General features: G+C 44.7%; 1 protein-coding gene and 1 non-coding gene across 2 annotated transcripts; both read right to left on the bottom strand.

Annotated features, from left to right (window-relative positions):
* Positions 1 to 1,514: 1,514 nt before the first annotated feature.
* Positions 1,515 to 23,102, bottom strand: RPS11 (ribosomal protein S11). The gene is made up of 5 exons (XM_078655129.1): positions 22,968 to 23,102; positions 17,788 to 17,919; positions 11,509 to 11,584; positions 9,739 to 9,868; positions 1,515 to 1,689 (listed from the first exon to the last, which is right to left on the bottom strand). Exons 1-5 carry the CDS (start codon positions 22,980 to 22,982, stop codon positions 1,566 to 1,568), a joined length of 477 nt encoding a protein of 158 aa, XP_078511255.1. The 5' UTR covers positions 22,983 to 23,102; the 3' UTR covers positions 1,515 to 1,565.
* On the bottom strand, positions 17,630 to 17,718 carry LOC144771249 (small nucleolar RNA SNORD35). The gene has a single exon (XR_013599203.1). It is a non-coding gene; the product is annotated as a small nucleolar RNA SNORD35 (small nucleolar RNA).
* Positions 23,103 to 23,290: the final 188 nt, after the last annotated feature.

The following is a 23,290-nucleotide window of genomic DNA, read 5'->3' as shown; positions in this document are numbered from 1 at the left end:
GGAAAGAAGTTAGAGGTAATTATCGGGGAACGGTCATGTGAATATAAAAATAAACGACTACCACAGGAGGATACAGTTGGGAGTCAACTGGTAAGGGTGTATGTAGGGGAGAGCAGAAGGAGTTTAAAATAAAGCGAACATAAGTGCAGGTGTTTATAAGTAGATTTACAGGTAAAACTGGGATTTATTCAAATACCATTTCAATAGGGCAATGTTAAAGCAGCAGGCTACTGAAGATGAAGGTTACTGAAGTGAAACTAGCAGATTGGTGCAGGAATCGTGGTCGATGGAAGGTATACGTTTTAGCATGAAAGTGGTAGGTATGAAATTAAGAGAAGGCCATGAAGGCTTGAGGAGGATAGTGGTACAAGTGGGCGTGGAAACAATCTTAGATTAAGCATGAAGTGGGGAGAAGTTGATGATATAGGCGAAAATAACACGGTTGTTTAACAGTTTCTAGCTGGACCCTTCTACACATTGTTTTGAAGACTATCTGGATGAAACGGTTCTGTGCTCACGAACCATTTACTCAGGATATGCTCAGTTCAAGGTTGTAGGAGTACTATGTGCTGAGCTTACTAAAGGGCACATTTATCTGTTTTTATATTAACGAGTTTAACTCTACCCGGACGGGACTACAGAAAGTACAGTTTGATTCAAACCGTGTCTTTGCAGTCCACCCGAGCAAGGAAGAGCAATCCTCAGAAGGCAAGGCTTACAGATACCAGAATATATGGTCTGCAAAAAGGGATTAGTTTACAAGGAGGGTAGGAGTTATATTGAAGTCCGCAAAGAAAAAATATATGGGGCATCAGAGAGTAGGAGAGTTTGTAAGAAGACGATGCTGTGGAGATAGTTTTGGCTAATTAGAAGAGATTAGGAAATAGGGTATGAAGGGGCGAAAAAAAGGGGTGGGGGTCGAGTAGATTATGTTTTGTCTTGGACCCAAACTGAGAACAGGCCCTAGGAGGATTGAGCAAACCAAGGGGTGGATGGAGAGCAACTCAGAGAATGCAATGCATTTACAATTTAAGAGCAAGGCCCAACCACATGTGGCACTGCAACAATTAAAGTGTATAAAGCAAGTCAATTATTGAAATAAATTACAGGCACATACATCAAAAGGCAAGGGGGATTGGGTGGGGCAGAAAACATTCCTGTTGAAGGAAATCCACCAATGCATCACTTGGATTAAAGGAACCGTGCAAGGTGTTCTGACCTACTAGTGGAGGTAGACCAGCATTACGGTAAAGTTCCCGCACGTACACAGAAAATGTATGATCCCATTGTACTTGGGGTAGGAAAGAACAAGGCGGTTGAGAACAGAGGAAACTTGGTAACCCTGACCACAATAAAATGCATAAACAATAGATCAGCAGCAACAGTCACGAGGGGACCACATATAGCCCTACATTAACTATGTGGATAAAGAATCAGGATATCTTAGTTAAACACAATGAAAACTTATTTCCGCTCCTGAAACAACTCTTCAGAAAAAAACCACCACAAGTATCTGTTTTTTACATGGTTTTACTGGTCCTGAAAAAAAAAAACAAGTTTCAGCTTTAAAACTTCTGGAACTGTTTCTTGGTGCCAGCAGCCTTAGTCACTTTCAGTACATTGAAGCGGACAGTTTTGCTGAGGGGACGACACTCTCCCACTGTCACATTATCTCCCACCTGGACATCTCTGAAATAGAGGGGGGGAAAAAAACAGTCAGTAAGAAAACGTAATCCTCTGCTCAGCAGTAATGAGGCTGAGGGGAGTGAAAAGCAACGAAAACTAGCCGCGACCGAGCTTTGAGACTGGGTCCCAAAATTAGACAAGCTTACCACAAAACACTAAGCTTTCATTTACTCACAGATCAAAACACTACTTCAATGCATGCAATGCTCTACAAAGCTGCTTAATAGATCTAAAACGCACAATACCGACGGCAGTAGAAGTGTCTGACCTTTTCCCCCAGAATACATCACAAGGCCGCATTATTTGTAGGGAGAGATGCATTATAGCAAATAAGAGCTCGGAAAGTGTTGTTGAATTGCACGAATCAAATGTAAAGCAGGTGTTACTCTTGGTGCATTCGATGTTGTAAGGTATAGCTACAGACAACTTTAGTCTAATGCCAAAATTCATGATATCAAAAAACACAAAACAGCTTTGGATCAGTCAGTATCCTTTAGTCACTGCTTTACTAAAGAACCATAAATATTTTGGACCAGGCCAGGAGTACTCTAGTCTCACTGAATTATGTATGGTGGCCTGCCCTCCTGCAGCAGAAGGACAATAAAGTGAGGCACACTTACAACTGTTTCTAAATACAACTCGTGCTCATAAATGCGTACATCCCCGCCTATTTTGCAGTGATAGTCAAGCTGCGCAGTTTCCAGGGGATGCACCCCGCAGTGCACGCTTTATAAACCAATTCCTTTCTGTCCCCCGTTTCTTATTCCCAAGTTTGGTTATTTTACTCTACAAAGTTGACAGGAGGTGCAGAAAAGAGCAGGCGGCACTGAGTCACAGCACCATTTATTTATTTATTTATTCATTCAAAGTTTTATATAGCGCGAACAGGATCCTTACAGATATCAGAGCGCTTCACAAAGACAGGGTGGGGGCAGTAGGAATGAACAGAGATAATGGGAGCAATATAGTAGTCACTAACATGGTCGGATAGTAATAACATACATAAAACATATCAGCAAACAATCAGTATACAATCAAGTAAACAAATTATATAAAACGGTATAAGTCATTGATCCCACTACAGAGTTGTTCAGATACACCTTGGGTGTGTGAATGGCTTATATCAATGTCTTAGTGTAGAGTGAACACTGGGTGTGGGCATCGGGAGAGTGAATCAGAAAACCAACGTGTATCAAATATTGGTCGGTAGTAAAAGAATAGCGTAGTAGTGACACCATCATGTTGGAAGTAATAGTAGTGACACCGTCATGTTGGCAGTATAGTGTCAGAGGAAAAGGTGAGCAGTCATACAAAGCAATGCAAAGTCCCTGAACCAGCACCAATACGGTTCAGAAGATCTTAGCCAGAAGGATTGTTTTCACCTCTTTCTTGAAGAGTGCAGTGGAGGAGATCAGCCTGGTTTCAGGAGGGAGCGCATTCCAGATCCTGGGTGCCATTCCTGAGAAGGAGCGCTTGTATGTTTTCTCTTTCCGGAATCTACGAGGTTTCAGGAGTAGATTTTTTGTACTTCTATTGGTTCTCGAACCTCCTGATATGGACAACTTTTGAGCGAGGTAGTTGGGTGCATTATGGTGCACGGCCGCGTGTGTCATAACTGCAATTTTTAGCTGTATTCTGGCTTCAAAAGGCAGCCGTTTTAGGGACTTTAAGTCTGGGGATATGTGCGAATGTTTTGAGCCAGTAATGAGTCTCGCTGCAGCGTTCAGGGAGGCTCTTAAGGGTGCAGTTGTGGATAGCGGGAGTCCGCTGAGGGCCACAATTCCGTAGTCTATTCGAGGGATGACTAAAGCTTGTACCGCAGTTTGGAAGTCTTCAGCAGGGAGGAAGGGTTTAATTTTCCTCAATGTGTTGATTTGGAAATTAGCTGCTTTTGTGGCTTTGCTCACGTGCTGCTGCATGTTGAGCTTGGCGTCGAGTGTGATGCCTAGGGATTTCGCCGAATCCACGATGGTAGGTTGGAAATTGAGTGCTGATAGGTTATTGAGCCAGGTTTGGGTGGTGGAAATTTTCGCCGGGGGTGAGATGAGTAGGAACTCGGTTTTCAGAGCATTTAGTTTGAGGTGATTATCGGCCAGCCACGATTGAGTGTTAATAAGCGTGGAATTCAGATGTTTGATGTCTTCCGGAGATTGTAGCTGTAGGTAGAGTTGTGTGTCGTCGGCGTACATATGGAATTGGACATTGGAAGCTTGGAGCAAGGTGGCGAGCGGTTCCATGACGAGGTTGAACAGTGTGGGGGAGAGGGAGGATCCTTGTGGAACACCTAGATCTGCAGGCACAGGTGTAGATAGCACATTGTCGATCTTGAACTTTTGTGACCGGTTGTGAAGGAAGGACGAAAACCATTTGAGAACAGTTCCCGATAGACCCATTCTAGTGCTAAGCAGCTCCAGCAAGTTCTCATGTTTGACCGTGTCAAATGCTGACGAGAGGTCAAGAAGGATGAGGAGGCAGGACTCATTGCGATCAAGAATTTGGAGGGCGTCATCAATTATGTGTGTCCTAGCTGTTTCTGTGCTATGTTTCGCTCGGAAGCCTGATTGATGAGGGTTGAGGAGGTCAAATTGGTCAATGTGTTTAGTTAGTTGTAGTTGGACACATTTTTCCAGCAGTTTGGCCAGGGTGGGGATATTGGTGATAGGTCGGTAATTGTTCAGGTCAGACGGATCAGCTGTAGGTTTCTTGAGTATAGGCGTGACTTGCCCCACCTTGAGGGAGTCCGGAATGAGGCCTTGTTGCAAGGAGCTGTTGATGATTTTGGTCCAGAGAGGGAGGAGCAAGGGAATGAAGTCTTTTACAGCATTAGCAGGTAGAGGGTCTGTGAGGTGATTAGAGGGCTTCAAGGTGCAGAGCAGTTTGTGTATTGCTTCTTCCGAGTAGGTATCGAAGTACAGCCAGGATGCCTTGTTTTTGGGTTGAGTGTAAGACATTCTGGTGTGGTTGGGGAATCGACTTACATCCATGATTAGGTCATTTCTTATGTTGTCAGTCTTTAGCTTAAAGAAAGCAGAGAAGGCTTCACAGTGAGGAGTGTCGCTTGTTGTGCTGTTTGATTGCAGGGGTTGTGTCTTTGTTTGGGTCTTGATTAGTTCGAACAGCTTTCTTGGCCTGTTTTTTGCTTGGTCCAGCTGGCGGCTGAAGAAGTCCGCTTTATTTTCCTGAAGTAGGCATTTCTCTTGTTCTTAAGCCTTTTGAGGTGCAGTGCTGAAGGGTCCGATCTCCAGGTGCGCTCTGCCAATCGCATAGTACGCCTGTCATCATTGAGTCTATCATCATACCAGGGGTTAGAAGTTTTGGTGGAGACTCTCTTCAGTTGCAGTGGGGCAACTTCATTGACTATTGTATTCATAGAATCAAGGTAGTGGTCCATCAGTGATTGAACATCCGAGGCACCTGATGGGGGAAGGAGGAGATTGCCGATGTGGGGTGGGAGGGTAGAGGGGTTAAGATTCTTCATGTCCCTTTTCCATGTTTTGGATTTGATTGGTTGAGCTGGGTTAGGTTTAACTTTTTCATTGATAAAGGTGATAATGTGGTGATCGGACCAGTCGCAGGGTTGAATCGCCTCCAATTGTGTGGAGTTCTCTTTGGCAATGATGAGATCGAGTATCGATCCTTTGTCGTGTGTTGGTTTATCGCATATTTGGGTGAGGTCAAGCGCATTAAGGAAGGTTTTGAGACTATTCACCACTGCGTCTTTCTGATCGTTCCAGTGGAGATTGAAATCACCCAGGTAGACTTGGGTGGTCTGCCGACCAGCATTGGAGTTGATCATGTCCATGAGTTGATGGGTGAATATGAGATTGTCACCAGGCGGGTGATAGATGAGATGTAAAGCACAAACTTGTTTGCCCTCGCTGGTGATGTCGAGGCAAAGGAGTTCACAGGAGGAGGGGGAGGTGACTTTAGTAACTGAGAGGTTGCTCCTAAAAATGCATGCAATTCCCCCGCCCGTCTTGTCTGAGGACCTGTCTAGCCTAATGATGTGATAGTTGGGGGGGACTAGTATGTCCATAATCGGGGTGGAGGCTTCAGTGAGCCAAGTTTCTGTTAGAATGGCTAGGTCCAGATCCCTAGCTGAGACGAGATCAGCGATGTTGGAGTAGTGTCTCTGGGCCGATCTGCAATGGAGTAGGATGCATTTGAGTTTGGGAGAGAGAAGGGTGGTCGAGCTTTCTAGTGTGAGGGGAACTTTTGAGGTTGTTGGGGACGGAGCCTCTGTTGTTGAGTGTTGGAAGCCTCAGAGGGTTTGTAAGAATTGTGGGTATGGGTATGTGTGTGTTGGATCTGTGTTGGCCTGGGCCATAAGAGCGTAGGAGAGAGCATATGTCGCGGTCCGACAGTGAGGTGAGGACACGACGGGGGCACTGGGAGTTATTGCGGGCGGGGATAGTCGGCCAACGCGGGTGACGTTTGAGGCGATGGTATGTGGGGAGGGTGCGTCGTTTGTAGGGTAAAGGGCCGGTGGGAGGCACACTGGGCTGAGAGGAGAGAAGCTCTTTAATTGCGTGGACATCTTTTTTGATTTGTAGAATATCCTCTTTGACTTGTTGGAGGGTGGATAAGGACAGGTCGGGAGGTGGATTGGGGATGGAGTTGGTGGTGAGAGCCATTGGTGGCTGGTTGAGTAGTGAGCTGGAGAGGGGGAGGTGTATCGAGGGGGGGATATGCTAGCGTTGCTGGGTGGTTCTGCGGTGCTAATGCGAGGGATGGCATTCTTTGTGTGGGCGTGTTTGTGGGCGAGGGGTGTGGGTGACGTAGGCGGTGAAGGTGGTGTGTGGGAGGCATAGGTGGTGCCGTCAGTGAGAGACGGTTCTGGTGAGTAGAAGAGTGAGTGAAGGCTGAGTATAGTGGGGGAGACAGGAGGGTAGTGAGGGCTGAGAATAGGAGGTAGGAGAGAGGGGGATGCTAAGGTAGAGGGGACGGTGTGTTCTGTATGTTTTGTTGGGAGGGTTAGAGTGTCGTGGGTGGGAGTGGGGAGGGTGCTGGGGAGGGAGAGGTGTCCACTGTGGGGGGGATGGGAGGGGGGGGTGGATAAGCTCCGAATGGTGGCGTGTTCCGGTGGTGGCGTGTTGTGGGTGATTGTGAGAGTTGTTATGTCAGGTGAGAGAGTGTCGTGTGTGAGAGTGGGAAGGGAGCCGGAGAGGGGTCTGCTGTGGGAGGGGGGGGGTAGATGCACTCCGAGCGATGGTGTGTTCAGATGGTGGTGTGTTGTGGATGGGGGTTGATATGTCAAGGGGGGGAGGCGTGGGGGGGTGTGAGTGGGGGTAGAAGGGGTCAAGTTAGTGGGGTGGCTAGTAAAGGAGGTGGCGACATTAGTGACTGTTCTTGGGTAGTGTGCGGCGTTAACAGCCGGTGGGCCATTTACTGGGGAGTTGGGGGTAGAGGTGTTGTAGGTGGGGGCTGCGACGTCAGGGGTGATAGTGCTGGTGGAGTTCTGGGTGTGGGTCCGCAGCTTGGAGAGTTGCTCTTTGGACTTGGGGAACAGGTTGTCTAATAGTTCCAGGTTTTTGTCCGTGGATTGAATTAGGACAATCCCGTTATTGTAGATAGTAATGGTAGCCCTGCTAGGGAAGAGGTGGGAAGGTGTGATAGAGAGAGTTAGGCCATGTGCTGTTTTCCTGGAGGAGGAGACGGTGAGTAGGGTTAGGAACACTTTTCTCCATTGGGCTCTGCGTGAGGTGTGGAAGATGAGATCAGTATTCAGGGCTCCATTGCCCTGTGAGAAGTAGGTGTCGGCGAATGGTGTGTCAGGGTGCGACCTCAGGAAATTATGTTTAAAACGTTTAGTGGCTTTTTTGGTGAGGGTGGAGGGGTAGTTAATTCTAAACGTGTGCTTGCCGTTGCGTTCCATGTTAGAGAGGCTGTGATGTTGAGTGTGGGAGATAGAACGACAATAACAACTGTCAACCGTTGGCAGAGGAGTGACACTAGTGAATGACCAAAAGTATGAGAGGTAGGGGTCAGTGCATCCAAGAACTATCAGTGCGAAGGTGCAACTTACAAAAAGTATCCTATATGCGAGGAAGCAGTCAGCTTACACTATGTGACAAGAGATGGGAGGGAGTCCCGGGTAGGTGGAATCACATTTACCCATCAGAGTGTACGAGGTAGCAGCGGTGTAAACTAAGTGTAGATGTGGAGAGTGGCTGAGTGCAGCTTACTTGAGTAGACGAGGTGGATGAGGTAGCAGTAATCAATGAGGTAGAAGTAATCGATGCACCATCGCGAGGTAGCTGATATCGAAGAACCAAATAAATGGGTAGCGAACATTGAATGATAGGGAAAAGTGAAATGGGTGCAGTCTGCGCAGAATGTATAGAATACTCGTAGAGGTATAAAACTGCAATATAGGGCGGTCACCTAATCACACATAAATACATATACAATACAAATAAAAATACTAATATTCTACGAGCAGAGTGTAGGTGCAGATAGAGGCTGCTTGAGTCATAAGTGACACTAGTGAGCATCCAGAAGAGATATATGGGTAGCGATCGGTGTATTACCTGTGAAGACAGTGTCATAGGTGCCCGGTATAAGAATTCTACAAGGTACCGGTAGGGGTATAATGCGATAGGAGGCAGAACTTAATCCCGCCTATATGAGGTAATAGTCTGGAATTACAGGTGAGGATAAAGAGGCCAGGGTACAGGGTACCAGAAAGTTCTACAAAATACAGGTAGGAATACAGTGCTGCGATAAGAGGCAGATACTTAAACACATATGAGGTAGTAATCGGTGAATTACAGGTGAAGATAAAGTGATGTGGGTACAGGGTACCGCAGTGCACAGGATACAAATAGGAGTACAGCAAATGTGTATACTAGAGTAGAAAACAAAATAAAATAGAAAAATAAAATGCAATAAAATAAAATAAAAATAAATATAAAAGATACAATACTGCAATACAAGGCAGATACTTAATTACAGTGTTTAGATACAGAGCTATGCAATACAAGACAAATACTTAATTACAGTGTATAGATACAGAGCTATGTAGATAGTCAGATCTTAGGGTCTGGGCAAACAGTGAGAGTGACTAGTCCATGATGGCCGCCGAGGAAGGTGAAAAATTAGTCAAATATGGCCGCCAAGTAGGGGGGATATATCCGATAGTACTCTGTCAGTTGTTGTTGCTTTAGGACCCAGGAAGGGCTATTTCAGTTTCTATTTGAGCAAGCCCAGCTCTGACTTGTTGGGAGGGAGTCTTATCTCTGTTTTGGTGGACTTGTCTTGTGTGGAGGAGTCAAGCTGGGGAGCCTTGTGGGCGTTGAAGGTAAGGGAGGGAGATTTATTACTACAGCTTTATGGCCCCAGCCATTTTGAACAAAGGGGGAAGGAAAAAGTGTACAATACCTTCTTGTAGAACCTCTTAGCCTATATTGTGATGTTGCCCGCAAAGTGGCGCAAAGGAGAAGTATCCATTGGAGGTGTGTACAAAGATAACACCAGGAACAAGGCTAAAAATGTGCAGCGCTTGCTGGCAGGTTGAAGTGCGTGCAAGCCTGGATCAGCTGTGCTGCAGCCCCCACACATCCGATGGTCACTGCCTTTTTTACAATAAAAATGAGACCAGATGAGACTAGACTAGATTGCCTGTTTCTCCAATCTTGCCCTGTGGATCCCCTGGGCAGCGCCGTGTTGTCGTGTGTTTTGATCTGATTTGTACCATGTGTGCATAATTGTGTTTACATGCCTTAGCACATTAAAGCTGGTATGGACACTGCTTTTCAATTCGAGTGACAATCGGGGACTGCCAACAAACTTGGGTGGGGCGAAGGGGACCAGTCTTGCTCGACAAACATGCACATCTTCTCACAAACACCTTAGTCTGACACCTAGTCATATTTTCTCTATACAGGAATGCTAGCCACAGGGATTTCGGCGTTCTTGGGCTTTAACTGTAATGTTATCTGGAATCCCTGGAAACAGCAAACGGATTTTTATTTCTCTTAAACAAAAAAAGTCTCCTACCAATAAATAACCAATTCAGCCGGCGACCGTAAGTTTAACATGTAGTCTACATACCTGAAGGCCGGGGAGAGATGAACAGACATGTTCTTGTGGCGTTTCTCGAATCTGTTGTACTTCCGAATGTAATGCAGGTAGTCTCGACGGATGACAATTGTTCTCTGCATCTTCATCTTGGTTACAATACCTAGGATGCAAGTAATAAAAAATAAGCATCAGAGGTCACTCAGCAAATGTCCCAACTAGAAATGACTAAATAAAGAACTACATGGCTATCACCATGAGCCACAGATGAGCAAACACGCCATGGGCTTGTTATAGAGGCATTTGCAAAGTGAACCTACAGATATTAAGGGGAATGCAAAATTTAACAAGGACACCTATTAAGAGGACAAACTTTACGGAAGGCACCTTTTAGCGCGTTCTTCCAGGATAAGTAAAACATTAGTTTTACAATTTCACCTTCACGTCCACAAATGACTCCCCCTTTCTATTGAGTACAATACTGTGGGATAGGGTTTGAAAAAGGTCTTACTGACATCACTAACATAACCCTTGCATTTCACTCTTGTATGCCTTGTATCCACCTCAGGGTATGCAACCTGAAGGCGAGCAGAGAGGTTCTTATCCAATTTCAGACCAATATATTTTTGTATTCATAAACTATCATTGTATCTACGAAGTCGTCAGCCACTTTAGTTGTGGAAGGTCATTCTAAAAAGCATGTGCAGCACGCAGACATGACTAGCTAACAGTAAACAAAGCACAGAAAGTAGGCCTTTTCCCAAGGCAATAAATACCCTTCAAAAAGAAAGTGAAACAACCAATATGTGACAGAAGGAATCCATGAATTAATCGCAATAGAGAGCATTGTGTGTCACACACTATTCCATGCTAGACAGACGCATGCCATTTGATAATCGGGTTTTCCCAAAATGCTTAAACTGCCAGGCCGCTCCCAGATGGGAGCGCAAACAGAGCGGTTTCTTAAATTTCACCAGTGGGGTGTTTTAAGTCTTGTGGCACTGTGAGCAAAAGAAGGACGTCTGGGAATACCCATCTCACTTACTAGCACATGCATCAACATTGGAGTTTGAGATTCCTTAATTGAGAAAAATAAGGAATCGCAAACTGCAATGCATCAAGAAATCGCTAAATAAATTGCGATTTCTTAAAATTCCTTAATTGAGATGCTCAATTTAAAAGAATCGCAATTAAGGAATCCCTTCCCATTCATTCCTATGGGCCTAGAGGCCCATAGGAATGAATGGGAAGACACTCATTTTGCGAATCGCAATTAAGGAATCGTAAAATGAGAATGCAATTTCAAGGGTGCAGGGAGGGTCCAAAGGACACCCTGTTGCATCCCTGAAATTTTCCATTAAGTACATTTTTCACACACACATGCCCCAAGGGCATGTGTGTGTGTAAAATGGCACTCTGAAAAATGCACTTTTGTTCATTTTTCAAAGTTTTCGCAAATTACCATGAAGGTCAACTTCATGGTAATTTGCACCCCTAATTTGCGAATTTGCAAATTTTAAAAGTTTGATGCATTGCATTTAAGGAATCTCAATTTGAGATTCCTTAAATGCAATCGCAATTTAAGAAATCGCAATTTTGCGATTTCTTAAATTGCGAGAACAAAATGCATAATGCATCCCAAAAATGGAAACTGCATTCGCAAACGGCCGAATTTTGCGATTCGCACCGTTTGCAATTAACTTTGATGCATGTGCCCGTTAGTGACCGCAGTAACAAACAAGGTGATGGAACTGGAAGAGGGGACAGCTGAATGGATCTAGGACTTGGTCCTACAAAACGTACCTGACAGGATACGCCCACGGATGGAGACATTTCCAGTAAAAGGACACTTCTTATCGATGTACGTGCCATCAATAGCCTGAAAGGGGAAAAAGCAGGCTCGTAAAACATACAAAATTCAATCTCGTCATGTGCAAGAGAAGAGTCACAGAATGTCACTTGCATACTGCTAGTTTTTGCATAGCACAAGAGAGCATTAAGTTACAAGGAAAGTTAGCATTAGAAATCCGGAAGGGAAAAAACTGTCAAGAAACCAAATAGAAAAAAGTGCTTACCTAACAAAACAAAATAAGAGGGTGAACTGATCATCCTAGTTTTAAATTTTCAATTCTATGCTACTGTTACTTGCCATTCATACTTCCAGCCAATGGGTTGGGCCAGGTCAGTCCTCGGCTAACTTTCTGACCCTCATGCTTCAAAATTTGAACTTGCATACGCACATCCATTCCCTACAGCCCTACTTGTATGGAGCTACATATTAGCAACATTATGATACAAGTCATCAGAGGCATATTTGCCCCTCACAACACCCAGACTTGCCATTTGTCCATATACTAGCACCAAATGCTTAAATATCCCCATACATTTTTCATTCAATACACGTAAAGGAAAAATGACAACTCTGGTTCTCACACATCACACAGTATCTATACAGAACATCCACATTCAGATGTTTCTACAATGCAGCGCGCTACAAGTTGTCAAGTGATCTTACCTGGTGAGATGCATGCAATGAAAAACAAGGACAGCCACAACACAAACATAGGTAAGCTTCACCCTGGTCGATTAAGAAATGTTACACAGTCCTACAGCAAGTGACAAGCTGGTCATGCAACTTCAATTTTCAGACAGCTATGACCTGAAGGTCACGAGGTTGAATCCCAACATGGTTATATCAGCTGCCTATCCTTCTGAGGCCAGAAAAAGTACTTTCGAAATAGGAAGTATCAACGTTTGTGAACTGCAACACTTGAAAGTAGCAAGCTGCTGCGTAAGCCCGATATAAAAAGCAATTATGATGGCAACAATACCACAGTGCATTCTATGCACTTTACTGGGAGAGCTCCATTTTTGATCAGAGCTCTTTTTGGTCTTTAGAATTTAGATAGGATTTCCCAGGTCTGAGCTTCAAATGGTCAAAGAACTAGAAACCCTTTTGGTTGAGAAAGTGCTCGTTAAATTGATCTTCTCCAGTGTCCCTGGTCAAATTAACGACAGAGCTATAACTCACGAACAATTCTCAGCTAGTGCAAGATTTTTGTGTTCATTCAGACTGAATACTGCACATTAAATTACAGTGAGCAAGGGCAGCGATGTTGCACTTGGGGGCTCACTGCCACCAGAAGCTAAACATAATTCATAAATCCCACGGAGAAATATTGAGGTCTTTGATTGACCATAAGCCCATAATTGGACTTTAAGAATATGATCAGGGGAGGGAATCCTACCCCCCCTCCCCAGCAAAACATATCTACCTGTTGGATTAGACAGCCTCAGGTGGGTTTCGAGGCAGTTGTGCTGCTACTGGATTTTACATAGGTGGACGCACAGACAGCATCCTGCCTTTGCATTTCCAATGAGGACAACATATCCCAAGATCCTGAAAGGAATCCCTTCCTCATCAAGTCATTACATGAACCTTTGAGAATTTGAAAAGGGGATCCAAATCTGCTGCTATGCGAGGCACTTCGTGGTTGCTGTAGATGGTAGATCCATCTACCTACCCATCGACCTGGACTATAATGGTGAAGAATTTGTCTACCTTGGTCACAGGACTGGCAATAAAAGATCTCCTGGAGGACTGAAAGTGACAGAATGGTCTGCCCAAGCCAAAATCTGGACTCGCTGCAGGAAAGAAGGGCTATTCCATCAGCAAAGAGCTGCCGAATTGCCTGAAAGTAGACTACAAAATAATAATTTTGCCCGTTATATATTGAAGTGTACACATATCCCTGTGGTATCGAACAAAATAAAACAAATAGCAAAGACAATAGATCATACATGCATTTTTAAATATAAAGCAAAATATACCGGCTTCCCCAAAAACACGGAGTTCTAGGGGTGCTGCTGGGTGTGCTAAATGTGGTTGTTAGGGATTCCAGTGGGTCATTCATCTAATAGAAACCACTAGAGGAAGATATATTTCATTGCAAAGTGATTAAAGGTGTCTGGCGATTAAAGTGAACCAACCAAGCTTTTGTATAGAATGCATGTATGAAGAAAAAAGAAAAAAAAATATGCCAGGAGTGCATCTTTAAGATGTAAAGTAAAGCCATATACTAACAAAATAAAACCCCTTCTCTAGCTAGCAGAAAAGACCAGACAATGGAATAAGATGATAAACCTGTACTACTGTGGGCTAGCTTAAGATAAGCTAGCAGACTGCCACAAACCAACAGCTGAAGGGAGCGGACCCTAACAAGACAATTGTCGAAAGGGTTAAAATAAAGCTCATTATGCACATGATACACAGGGCACTGGAGTCATGCTGAAATGGGGAAACAATTACATGGCATGGTAGACTAAATTATGCAGCTATAAATGGCATCCTGTGGCTGAATTATTTTACTTTCATTTTAATGTACCAATACCGTACAGGAAGAGATGATTTCAGCAATTGAGTGACCAGTTAACCTTGCAAAGAACCCACTAATACAGTGCACTCAACAATGTATGGTGCTTTAAAAAAATAAAAACTAACTACTTGTACTTTGAACTGGTGCAACGCTGCACCACGTGCATTTTCGCTTTGGAGCAACACTGGCGGCTCCTGTTATGTTACCGAAAGCGAGCAATGGTGGGCAGTGAAGTTCACCTATGAGTCGGGCGAGATACAAGAGTGCATGCTGGCATCTCTGAAAATCAGATTTATAGGTCATACCAGTCAAGTAGAAAGAAATAAGGAGGTAAACTGGACCGACCACGAGAGAACTGCCTTGCCATTCGAGCCCCTGGATGCATGATGCTCACTAAATGGCAGCCTCTGATCTGGCATCCCTACATGCTCAAGTGTAAGTGGCAACAGGTTAATGCTTTCTAAAAAATAATGGGGGGGGAGGGAGTTTAAGGGGCGAATTTACAGGGCCATCACTAGTTCTCACTGCAGACTGAAACAGGTAGTGGATCCATTTGCAGCAATATTCAGCTACAGAAATTAACTGTTCTCGCAGAGGACTGTCAAACTGGTATTGAAAACCAGTTTGCGTGTTTATATGCAAAAATCATGCCCAACATGGGAGTCTATTGCTGTGATATCCAGGCACCAACTGTTCAAAGCAGATGTAATCATTTTAAGTTATATATGCTGAAACATACCAAGTGATTATGGGCAGAGTAGCATTCAGAAAAAACAGCCATCGATTTGGCACAGAACGCAAACAATTTCTAAAGTAAATTCATTACCAGAATCTATTATGAAAATATGGCAGAATTGTATTCCAAACATACACTGCAAATTCCACCTCAATGACACTAATTTGCCTACCGGCTTTCTGCATCCAAGCAGTGCATAAGGATTTCCACAAAAAAGAGGGGTGCTACTAACTGAACAGCACCAAAGATATTCAGAAATCAAATCGGAGATAGTCCGGAAGGTGGCTGTACAAGTGATAGAAGCAGAACTGTGCTGCCCACAAGATCGCAGTGTGTACAATGTTTGGCCATAAAGCCAAAAGAAAGAGCTTGGGAAAATCAACTGTACATTCTACGAGAGATCAGGCAGCTTGACGCAGAGTAAATACTTCCCTGTACCCCAGATACTTTAGAATTTGTATATTTTATACATTGGCATGCTAACTAATGTTTTCCTTCTGTGGGAAAGTCTCAAAAGAGAAGCCCATAAGAAGCATAACCGCACCCCTATCTGCCCCCCCAGCAAATATGGGGCAATACCGAATACATGAACAATCTATGTCACCTACAAGATTACATGCACAAGCCTAGAGAAAACAGATTTGTAACAAGCATTGGAAATGCAATAGGTCTCGCAGCATTAGAGTTAGTGCTTTTAGAATTGTTTATGGGTTTTTTTTTTTAAATCTTTAGCATTTTTGTTTCCTGTAGGCAATGCTAAAGAATTACAAAGAAAAAAAGCCATAAACAAATCTAAAAGCTCTAACTCAAACGCAGGAACATTAACTAATTCTCCCACAGTCACAGTATACAGAAAGCCTGTGCGGTTTCCTTTTAGTATAATGACTCCACCTTCTGAGTTGTTTGCGTTGCGCCAATACCACGAAGAAAGCCTTAGCACTCTTGAGGGGACGCAGCTATGTAGGTTCTGGTAGACCGAACGGTGGATCGTGTCATTATGGCGGCGTTTTTCCCATTGACCGTGTATTGTGAATCCACCTTTAACTGTACCGGGGGGGCCCCGAGAAGACGCAGCTATGTGGGTCTTGTTGATCAGGGATCGGTGTGATTAGGGCAGCGCATTTACAATTCACTACGATGTCATATTGGTTTTCCTAGGAGTGGTTCAGGGGTGGCCAGCTGTTCTTACGTTTTGTGGTCAGTGCCAGGATTACAAGGTATGCAGAGATTGAACTAGGGAGTGGTTCATCAATATTAAACTGGCAAGGCAATGCAGGGACGGGGCTGGCCAGAGTGCAGCCACGTGACAGGCAGGTTGGGTGCCGGGAGAACCAGATGTCTTAGTGAATGTCTTACTGAATCGGGGTGGACACTTCAGTTCTGTCTGTGTTTCCAGCAGACGGTGACTGGCTTGCACATAGTGCAGCCACCTAGCCGGGGCACTGGTGCACTTTATTTCATAAATTGGCAAGATTTCCTCACAGCTGCTTGCGTTTCTTGAGAATGCTGCACGTTACTTAAATATTGCTTAGGAAGCTCTATCTTGCGACTGTGAATGGAAGGGGAGGGAACCCTGACGTAGCGAAAATATTGATAGGCTGAAAACTGGTGTTTATGCTAATTGGTGGTAACAACTGCAGGCAGCAAGAACTAGGCAGTTCGAGATTGGTGTAGACAGAGCACAGAGGTAGTCGTTTGCAAAGGTCCGAAAGGCGGACAGTAGGGCCTTCAGCTGTAGCGGTCGTCAGGGTTGCTGAGGAGCAGGGTTTGAATTTCGGCGGGAATGCTCGACATTGTGCGACTCTGGGCAAATCACTTAATTCCACAATGTTGGTGTGCCGTTGTGTAACGTACTGGAGCTTGTGCGAGGGGCTCTGATACCACATGGCTAACCGGTTAGTGGTAATATTGTGACGGGGGCGCGCAACATCTTGCAAATCTGGGGAAATCACTTCATTCCTGCATGGTGACGTTGCTAGTGAAGCCATCAGGTTTGGCACACCAATGAAATAGGGGTAAACCCGTTTTTGGGGGTCGAGTTTGGCTGGGTCGTTCAGCATGTTGGGTTTGGGCCAAAGCACTTGATTATCTCTACTGTTGTGTCGGTCGATAACGCAAGTGACGGAGGCTGGTGCTCTGATACTCCCATTGCCAATCAGTTGTAATCTAACAATTGGGGCGAAGTGGTTGGTGTTAAATTCATCTGAAGACTTTTAGTGCAATAAGTGGCCCTAGTGCGCGCTTAGAAGGGATGGTGGTGCAATTTGTATCTTAAGCCTCGGTGCAATTTGTATCTTAGGCCTCGGTGAGGGGGCGTCACCAGCATCGGGATGGCATCTATTACATGAGGTGGGAGAAAAGGATGGGGGTGGGCGGGGAGCGTAGGGACGGCTCAGAGGCCTGAGGCAGAGCGCACCATATGGAGAGGGAGGGGGGTGGCAGTGGGAGGGTGATTGATGGGCGGGGCAGTGCTGGGGAAGCCTTTGATGTGGCCTGGCGGCCGTGGAAGCCGGGCCTTTGAAGTGAAGCTAAGCTTCACTTCAAAGGTGTCGGAGGAATGCGGGCGGCTGTGCACGCGCTTTTAAGCTCAATGCACATGCGCATTGAGCTTAAAAGTCACGGGCACTGCAAGGAATCGCCACGATTCCTTGCAAGTTAGATAAAGAGTAGATGAGCCCCTATAGTCTCGCTTGCTCGATGCGCATGCGCATCGACAGGCGAGACCTAAAAAGGCGTCCACAGGAAACAAAGATAAACCCTGCACTTAAAAGCACTTCTACATGTTATGCTTAACTAGCGCTCGACAATGTGTGATGCAGAATCAGTAAAGCCCGTGGGCGTCCTCGTCAGAGGTTTGTTAAAACTCTCAGAAGACCATCGTGAGAATAAACATCATTTTCCAGAACATCACAGTAAATAATCAACAACATGTATTAGCCAAGTCAAACTATTGCTGAACAAGTCACATACCTCTCTGGGCGTCTTGAACCCCAACCCAATGTTCTTATAGTATCGAGGGAGTTTCTCCTTTGCACCTTCCCCAAGAAGCACGCGCTTCTTGTTCTGGAAGATGGTTGGCTGCTTCTGGTAAGCCCTTTCTGTCTGTATGGCAAAAGGCAAGAAATACATTGAAAAACACCAAGACAACTGATGTTCATGCACAGACACTGAAAAAGTCAAAATTCTGCAACCAATATATTGGTACTACAACTAGCAAGTAAATGTAAATAAGAGGTAAAACATTTTTTCAAAATGGGTTGTACTATATGATGTAGACCGAGACCTCAGTGTAATACACTACAAACCCTTATATGACCAGTAGGCTCCCTTTGTCAAACATTAGTTCAACCCTGGGTAGCTGTGGCTCCAAAAAAAAAGAACACAAGAAAAGCATTGAAACAGCACCGAACCAATTGATGCATAAAGAAATAACTCAAGAAATCAGACTCAGACTTATTAAAAATATATATATTATATTTCTACCAATATATGGAAAACAAAAAGGACCCACCATTGGGTTACGTAGATGTAGCTTTTTAAATAAACAATATATCAAGACATTTCACTCAACTGCAAATACGCATTGCCAAATTCAACACATGACACTTCAATGCCCTCTTTGGATTGGCATAAGTTTTGTTGTCACTGTACTACTTGTTACCAGGCACAAATAAGCCAGTGGTTCCCTTCTTTTAGCAATAACTTTCCTTCTGGGTGCCCAAACCGAACTTCAATGACTCTCCCGGGTCCAGCAGACTTAAGTGAAACTTTTGGATGCCGGGTCTCGTTCCACTAGGCTGCACTGAGACGAGGAGCAATGATCCGGTGATCTGGGCTACCAGTTCTCCCAGACAGGCTTCCTTTGTTTTTGTGGCCCTGTGCTGCAAACAGAAGACAATCCACAGACTCTTGGAATCTGCTTCTGGCTGTGCTTGGGGCACATTTTCACCACAGCAGCATAGTCCTCTCTTCGCTAGCCCAAGGTACAGCAGGTGCAGTCCAACTTTGCCAGATCCTTGGTCAGCAGGGCAGCCCTCTTCTCCAGTCCAAAAGAGATCAGAGTTCAGGGTGCCCCTTATATGCCCAGAATGTGCCCGTACAAGAGGTCAAAGTCACTAGCCAATGGGCTATCGGTTTCCCTTCCGCCTGAGGACAACTTCCTGTGAAGTGTAGCATCTAGATACAATACAGAGGGCTGTATTCTGCTCACTCCCAAGGCGTCATGACCCTTCTCTTGGTGTGAGGCAAGAGCTGTAGCTACCTGGGGGCTACACGTCCATGGGAATACCAGTTTGGGTAGTCCCTCTCCCTACTTCTCTGTCCCCAACACCAAACTATCTACCAACACAAAAGACCAGTTTCAACTTGCCCTTCAAAGGCAGTTTCCCATTTGAAACTTACTTTTTGGCTAACACTCCTATGTGCTTCCTTTCAGAGGAGGTAACACTTCCTCAAATGCCAGGACTATTGTTACTTACCTCTTCTAGCCCGTCTATGCATCTCCCTATGCAAGCAGAAGGCTGTCTAGTGGCTAGCATCTGCAAATGGCCACTGGAAAGCTTTGTCAACGGAGTGGCAATTTTACAAAAGTTACATGCAGCAAAACGTTACTTTAACTTGGACTGGGTCATCAAGTCAGGCTTAAAGTAATGAGACATTTCACACCTTGAACTATCAATTTTAGTAGTCCCACTCATAGGATAGCAAAGCATAGTTGTCAGAGTGTAACCGCCAATAAGACCAGTAGTTCTCACAGCAAAAACAATTGCAAGTTGTCACTGTCCAAACATGTAAAAAAAAAAAATATGTTCTACTTTTAAAATAGGATGTACCCTGCTTCAAGACTCCATAGGACTGTTCTTGAGGCGAGTGACAATTAAAAAGGGAGGTTTGGGCTGTGCCATTGTTTAAAATGGCTAAGTCATGTTAGCAGTTTTTAAACGGCACTTCCAGTGTGCAGTGGCAGGCTGGGAGATATGTTTTACCCTGTCCCACATGGAGTGGCACATCCGGCGCTGCAATCCCTGAGAGGGCACCTCAAGTTAGAGGCCCCAAGTACCCCCTGGTACCATATACTAGGGCCTTCAAAGTAAGTTAGCTTATACTAGATGGGTATATGCCAATCAAACATACATATTTATGGGTCAAGACACTGATGTCTGGTTAGCACACCTCAGTGCACTCAGTTGAAAACCCCGCAGACTCCGTCCAAACCTTTGAGCAGGGGGGGGTGCTATGCAAAAAGGGGCATTTTCTTAGGGTCTGGTGTGCTCCACTACAAGGCAAGGTGGATACTGGAAGGTTACTTGCGACATCCATTCTTCAAGACAACGTGTCTGTTCTAAAGTGGAGAAGTGTGGCTCACTGGTTAGAAGCGGCAGTCCCTGATGCAGAGGTCTGGCCCGGGACCAGGGTTCAATTCCCGACGCGGCAGGGTCTTGGGCTCAATGTCCGCGGACTCGATAATTCTCGCCTTCGTGCCTACTCTAATCATGGGTCCCACTCTACAACTCTGGGCAATAGCTTGCTTAATCTCCACAACGGCCCCAATAGCGCTGGGATGCCTGGCTTCACCTTGGGGGTGCCCAGTAGGGAGTATCTCACAGGGAAAGCCAGGAAGGGTTCCACAGCGGTATACAGCGCCAGGATACCCCGAGATGGGGTGGTAGTGCGCTTTACAAGTATACCTACATACATTAAAGGGGTGGACAAAGGGGACAACACCTTCCACACCAGGCATTAAAAGGGTCACAAACGCACTAAATATACTAACGACTCCTGCAAGGTGAATCAATTGCCTTGTTAAATTTTTAAGTTGGGAGGGTGTTTACATAACTGCTTACACATGGCGTGTATGATCTACATGCATTGGGTACACTACTATAGTACGTAAATAACTGCCAGCCTCTTCTGTATATAAGTTACTCTAAATCCCATGCCTCTCCATCTTAAGTTCTTTTTTGGAAACCATTGCACTATATTTCCAGAAAGAAATTGGCCCTCACTTGGCTCCATCTACTGATCACATCAGTGTCAATGTGCCACAAAAACTGAATGAATGCAAGGAATCAGCATCCAAAACTAAATCACAATAACCAACATACTAACCGATTACTAACTTTGGACTCCTGCGTAGTGTGCTACTCACTGTAAAGCGCTTCAATGCCTCGTATGGGGTAGTAAGCACTATATAGATGAAATTTAAACACTTAAATCATTCTTAAGACAACAGCCTCAGTTAACTTTCTGGCTTTGTCAAGACCACAAAATAACTTGGACGCTGTGTGAAAGAAGGATCTGTAACTAAACTTACAATGGCATCCGGATAGGAGGGGCCTTGCAGTCAACACAGGTTTTTGAACTGGGTGAAGAGGCCCAAAATGATCTCAGAGGGAGGGCATGCCAGAACTGGCCATGCTGAAAACATTAGGGAATATTACCAACAATCTGCGATAATTATCGCAAACCGCGGGTATCGCGTTTATCGCTGGATTTCTTCGCCGTGTTACAGAGTATTATCAGTGCATTGCTCAGAGGAGAATTAAAATCCAGCGATAGCGATGCAAACAAGCGATAGCGTGTGAAATCCTGCGATAAATTTCCTGCGATAATAAAAATGCTTGCTGATACGCCATTGTGAATGAACTTAACCATCTCTTCAATGGGAGATGGATTGATAATCAGGTGTTAACTTCCTGCGATAACCGCGGTTAGCAGGACTTCATCGCTTCGTGGGTCTGCGTTGATAATACAGCGAAGTTGTGTTTGCAACGTTTTTAATTAAGTTTTTGTAAGGAACGCCTACTTTGCATCAGATTAGAGATATATTGCTGGCATGGGATGCGTTACAAAACCGGCCGCTATCGCAGGATTACATGGGCTAGCGGAGGCCTGGATACTGCGATTATTAAGTACTGCTTTACAGCCAAAAAGTGCTGTTAAAGTGACGAAAACTCGCTTGACAATATGCCCCATTGTCTTTTTTAGTGAATAGAGAATAAGCCACTCTGAAACGGGTCATCAGTAACCTCTTTTGTCACTCATATCCTGGATGGTAATAGGGGTCAAAGGGAGAAGGGCTCCAAATAATCATCACAGTACCACTACCGCTCCCCCCCCCCACCCCTTCACTGTGGATACTTTGTCCAGGATACCTATAGAGGCATGCACTCCAGTTTTTTTTTTTTAAAGAGATACTGAATGCGATGATAGAATTGTTAAATCTATCAAAATTAGGGTACTCTCTGGGAGATCAGATTGCCTATTTATTTTTTAACTGGGGGGTATATTAGCAGCTCTTAAGACAAATGTTATTAACGAAAAGAGTACCATGGAACACTTGAAAGCAAAATGCTTTTTTAATTTAAACTACTTTTCAATGTTTTGCTGATTGTATAACACTCAGATGCCGCAAACAGACCACTATTCTCTGTGCTAAGGTAATGCTTAGGCGGAAAGTTGAAATTGATCAAGTCGTTGTCGCAAATAAAAAGGGGCTTCAGCTTTCACAGGTAAAAAAAGCAATACTGGAAAAAGCAACAATGCCAAACCGACGACTCTTCCGACACAAGAAATGGGCTTGCTCAACAAAGAACCAAAACACACTGTTTTAAACTGGACTTCACACATCCTTTTGTAGAAAAGCTTGACATAATGAACGAACGGAATTGAATGGTCACCTGCGGCACATTTCTGGCAGTTATGGAGTGGGGTGAATTTTAACGGATAGAATACAAATGCTGCAACACTTAAAGATTTCGATTTGCCTATGAAAAAATTCAACAACGCCTGAGCCCCAAATTGCTTCTCAACTTACTTTAAAACTACACCTACTAAATAGCTTCTCTGGGGATTGAAAAAGTGAATTTCAGCCAGTCAGTGGGCATACTGCATAAGAAGCAGGGCATGCTTGACGACACGTACTTGCACGCGACGGTGCCCATGCTTACAGAATTGGAACGAATTGCATGGACTGACAGCGCCGCCCTAAGAGCCTACTCCAGTGGATCTACCGAGGTTTCTACACACCAAGAACCCACACATAACTTTTTTGAAACCCCTCAGTGCTCCGCAGAAACCGCTTACATTACAAAATCAATTCTCATTTACTAAAACGCCGCTATTTCTCTTGAGCCGCGCAGAGCCCTCACCTGGATATCCGCCATCTTGCACCGCGCGAGGAAAAAAGAGGATCTCAACAGGCCACGGGGTCCGAAAAGCCGTACGGCAAGGACAGGACGTGACGCACCCAGACTAGTGGAAACTAAAAGAGGACTGAAGTTCGAGCCCTGTGGCGTCCATCATTAACTCCTTAAAGCTAGTTTAGGAATCCTGCCATAACTAAGAAATACACAACTTCGACTGACACCCATTTTCCGTGTATTCCAATTGTCTGACATTCATAATCGCATAAGATCTTTCAATACAAATATTGTTTCTTCGCCAGTCTCCTTTAGGGCTCTCGAATAATTTA

Source organism: Lissotriton helveticus, chromosome 7, assembly GCF_964261635.1.
Source record: "Lissotriton helveticus chromosome 7, aLisHel1.1, whole genome shotgun sequence".
Lineage (NCBI taxonomy): Eukaryota > Metazoa > Chordata > Amphibia > Caudata > Salamandridae > Lissotriton > Lissotriton helveticus.
The sequence above is the reverse complement of the archived record's forward strand: the minus strand, read 5'-3'. Positions and strand labels throughout refer to the sequence as shown.